Source organism: Olea europaea, chromosome 9 (assembly GCF_002742605.1).
Source record: "Olea europaea var. sylvestris chromosome 9, O_europaea_v1, whole genome shotgun sequence".
NCBI classification, from domain to species: domain Eukaryota; kingdom Viridiplantae; phylum Streptophyta; class Magnoliopsida; order Lamiales; family Oleaceae; genus Olea; species Olea europaea.
Window position 1 is genome coordinate 12673157 of NC_036245.1, and position 4523 is coordinate 12677679.

General features: G+C 36.2%; 1 protein-coding gene across 3 annotated transcripts; it reads left to right on the forward strand.

Moving 5' to 3' along the window:
* The first annotated feature begins 300 nt into the window (after window positions 1–300).
* On the forward strand, window positions 301–2771 carry LOC111399698 (myb family transcription factor PHL5-like). 3 transcript variants are annotated; one of them, XM_023027156.1, is made up of 8 exons: window positions 301–380; window positions 597–1291; window positions 1375–1510; window positions 1595–1671; window positions 1749–1788; window positions 2183–2222; window positions 2309–2378; window positions 2465–2771. In XM_023027156.1, exons 2-8 carry the CDS (start codon window positions 713–715, stop codon window positions 2678–2680), a joined length of 1158 nt encoding a protein of 385 aa, XP_022882924.1. In that variant the 5' UTR covers window positions 301–380; window positions 597–712; the 3' UTR covers window positions 2681–2771. The 3 variants fall into 3 exon arrangements, with proteins under 3 accessions (XP_022882924.1, XP_022882923.1, XP_022882925.1); XM_023027155.1 differs by lacking the exon at window positions 301–380 and having other exon boundaries at window positions 529–1291; XM_023027157.1 differs by lacking the exon at window positions 301–380 and having other exon boundaries at window positions 532–1291; window positions 1378–1510.
* Window positions 2772–4523: the final 1752 nt, after the last annotated feature.

The window sequence follows — 4523 nt, forward strand, 5'->3', positions numbered from 1 at the left end:
TAGAATCTTTAGTCTAAAATCTTGAAGCTAGCTAGCACGATTTTACTTTACGACTGATTCTGATATCTATCTTTGTAAAAGTAAAATAAATCAGAAATACATTTTGGAATCTTAAAAGTTCTCAAATCTTTCTTTTATAAAACTTTTCTGGTAGAAGAACCAGTGGACAACAAGGTTCACTTCATCCATCCACATCATTAGCAAGAATAATGTAGTGTTGAATATATGCCTGCACATGAAATTATTGAGTTAAAGATAACCAAAATATTATTCTTTTTTTTATCTGCTATTTACACAGGAGTTTAGTAGCCACCATTGTCTGTTTATATACCTTATGGATTAATTTGAATGTTCTGTTACAACTGTTTGTGTTTTCCTAGGTGAGGATTATTATTATTATTTATAAATAATTTGGCTTTGGTTTTGTCAAGAGATTACTTTTCATTCCTATCCAGTTAAACAAGGATTATAAGATTAAATATTGACATATTCATGCTTATATTTGGAGACTTATGTCATAAAAAAAGAAAAGAAATCTACTGTTTATCTATCAATATTTCGGCTTCCTCACCCCGTAGCCACGTGGTTCGATGCAGGTTCTTTGGAATAAGAATCGTTGACAAGAATGCAATAGTAGCTACCATTGATCTTGGACAATTTATAGAATAAAGCTCGGTGTCTGCTTAGTTTCTAATTTGATCAGTTTCTGTAAATGAGAGGAGTACAGCAGAACTATGGATTTGCCAGCGATTTTGCTTCAGAATTTCAAGACAGTTTTCCTCAAAGTTATGGTACTCAGCAGCAGTCTAATCCCATGGTGAATTTTTGGTACTCAATAGCCACAGAAAATGGCTCAGACTCATCACAGCAGAACTTTTGGCCTGAAAATTCATCCAGCTCCATCATCGGCCGGATTGGATCACCGGCTTCTGCTTTCTATGCAACTGAGCGGTATATGGGCTTAACGCACTACGATTACCCCAAAAACAGTCTATATTCTTGTTGCTCCCAACAATCCCAGAATTCCCATCAACAGTCAGCAAATAGCTTATTTGGAGATTCATCTGCAGCAACAGGGCAAGATTTCAATCCAAATAATGCCACCCTTAAATCAGCTATTAAAACTCGAACATCACATGATCAATTTGTAAGTTCGGAAGGGTTGTACAGAAATCGCAAACTTTCAGAGAGTGAACAAATACTGCAACTGAAAAAGAGGCTGCTAGATGATCTGGATAATTCAAATAGGAGAAGCCCATCTGTTCCATTTGATGCAAATCAGGATCTTGGTGTAAGTCTTTATTAATTAGTTGATCAGCAATATTCACACAGTTGTCTCAGTATCTGCACGGTTCTCATTTTTCTCATCTATAGCAGTTTGGAAGTCTGCCCGGATGTGTTTCATCTGCTTCAAGTCACTCTGTTTCATCGAGTAAGACGAGAATCAGATGGACTCAAGATCTTCATGATCGATTTGTAGGGTGCGTAAATCGTCTTGGGGGTTCTGATAGTAAGTGATGTGATATTAGCCTTTTGGTTTCAATCCGAAAGAACAACATATACTAATTGTTTCCCCATTAATAACATAACATAGAAGCCACACCCAAGGCAATCCTAAAGCTGATGGATACAGAGGGACTCACAATCTTTCATGTCAAAAGCCATTTGCAGGTGAACTGATAAATCCCAAAAATTCTCGTTACTATCAACTTCTTACTTTTTCAATGCATCATTTATTTTCTTTGCAGAAATATCGAAATGCAAAATGCTTGCCTGATTCCGTGGAAGGTAATCTAAACCACTTTCCTTGTAAATTTATGAATTTTCATTTAGATTCTTTATGAATGAGTAATGTTATTCATAATTAGCAGCTGCAATAAGCTGTCAAGTAAGATAAACTACCGCAGTTGTTGATTATGAATAAATAAGCTATAATATGCCCCCCGGGGCATAGCTTAGTGGTACAAAGGATAGGAGTGAGGTTATCTCATGCCTTGCTGGCAGCCGCAGTGTGGAGGTTTGATTCCTGAAATATGGAATTGGACTCATTGTAGACGCAGTGTACAGGCAGCTCTTGTTCTCTGACCTGTTGGGACACATCCCACGATTTACCTCCCTCACAAAGTTCTAGGAGTTAAATAAGCTATAATCTGATACTACTTTCTTCTTTCCTCTCCTGCAGGAAAATCTGAAAAGAAGACAAGTGCTGTGGACATAAACACGTAAAAATTTGTTATGTCGATTTGCAGAGTAATGAAATTCTGTTAGTTTCCATGCTTAAATTTCATTTTTTCCCCATTTTTTGCAGTGGTATGCAACTCAAGGAAGCACTGCAAGTTCAACTGGATGTTCAAAAGCGTCTTCATGAACAACTAGAGGTAGCTCTTACATCTCTATCCATAGGTAAATGATGAAAATAAGTTGAAAATATTTGTGTTTATTTTAGCTTACTTTTCCATGGTAGATTCAAAGAACTTTGCAGTTGAGGATTGAAGAACAAGGGAAGCAGCTGAAAAAGATGTTTGATCAGCAACAAAACACAACTAGAAATCTCTTTGATTCCCAAAATTCAAACCCAAAATCACCAAATCTCGACCTCTTTACGATGTTTGAAGGTTCACAGGTTTCGGTTTCAGCAGAATTAGATAATAATATGGTCTTCCCCTCCAAGATAAGTTAGGTGCCTACCTAAGCCACAATTAAACACAGTTCATAATGTAATTGGATAAGCATTACATACATAAATCGCATACATGTTTCTGTTTATCATCTTCTTGTTTGCTTCTTGGAATTCTTTTCCATTAATGTTGTGATTCATGATTGGAAAACTCTGGTCTTGTGTGAAATTAAAGGATGAGAAAATTACATCTATTTTAATTTTTAAGTTCAAAAGTATATCTATACACCCTTACCAACAACCTCAATCCACCCCCTCAATCCCATCATCCACGCCATACTCACTATCTGCCGATTCAATTTTTACGAGGCAGTGGAAAGACAATGCTTGCCTCCCATCAAATCACCACAACCCACCCCTTTACCCACTATCTCCCAATTCTCTTTCTATATGTATACATATAATTATACACAAAATATCTCATACGCTTTTTCCTCGTACCCTTTGCTGCAAATTTTTCTCATTCGTAATGAAATTTAAACAAACCTTGCGTCGGCATCTCCAACGTTGACGATTCCCAAGCAGCAATTGATTCATGATTCCAACTTTGGCGGACTTTTGTCGAAGATTGTTGATTCCAACTTCAGATTAATCTATTGTGAGGAGATTGATGGTCAGTTGTGGAGGTCCTTTTAGAAGTAGATTTCATAGACAACCTATGTCTCCTCTTCTTATGTATTTGATGGGAAATGGATAAGAAAGGGGGTGGACTTTTGCAACGAGCTTTGGCCTCGATGTGCTTCGAAATTGTTAATTTGTTTGAGGTGGTGGAACAGCCAGATTTTGTGATAGCAACGGTGGCGACGGTTTATTGTTTGTTGTGGTGGCTATAAACAGGCAGAGATCGTGCCATGGTCAGTTTGTTGAAGGTATTGGTGCAAATGATGGAAGTGGTGATGCTGCGGAATTGTGGTGAAGGTATCATTTATGGTTGTGGATTTAAATTGAAGGTCGTAATGGACTGGTCCATTGGAGGTGATAGTGGTGGTGACTAGTGGTGGATTGTGGAGCTGGTTTGCGATATATGCATATTTGTTTGTGACGACATTTTGCGATCAAATATGTGTTTATTGTAATTGGTTGCGACTACTTTTGTATTGTTTGTGACTGATTGTGACTTGATCATATATTGTCACAGTTAAAATGTATTGGATTCGAGACAGACACATTGAAAACAAATTTGATCACATTGAAAATATATTTAATAATAGTTAGTCATAGATAACACATGTTTGTGACTTAATTATATACAGCCACAAATTAGACGATCACAAATATTATTATTAAAGATGAATTTTGTCACAGTTAGTTTAGATAACACAAGTTTGTAACTCGGTTACATACAATCACAAATTAAATAGTCATAGACTAAAGTAAATTTGGTCACTTTTGATCACATATAACACAGGTCCAGTACAGATAGTTACACTAAACTCAAATTTGATGACTTCTAATCATATATAATATAGGTCTGGCATACAATCACAAATTAGATAGTCACAGATAGTTAGACTAAAGACAAATTTGGTCACTTTTAGTCACATATAATACAAGTCTAGTAAAATAATCTAGTCACAGATAGTTACATTAAAAACAAATTTGATCACTTTTAGTCATATATAACACGAGCATGGTAAAATAATCTGGTCATAAACAATACAGCTAGTCAACATATGGGGTGATTTAGTGGGGTGGGGTGTAATCTCCAAGATCATTTTAAGTTTTTTAAATTTTTTAAAGGTTGGGAGGGGTAATGGGCGTGGGGTGGTTCGAGGTGTTTCTGGGGTGGGGTGTAATCTCCATAAAAGATTTTTAACTTTTGAAAATTTTTTACGAGTTGGGTTGG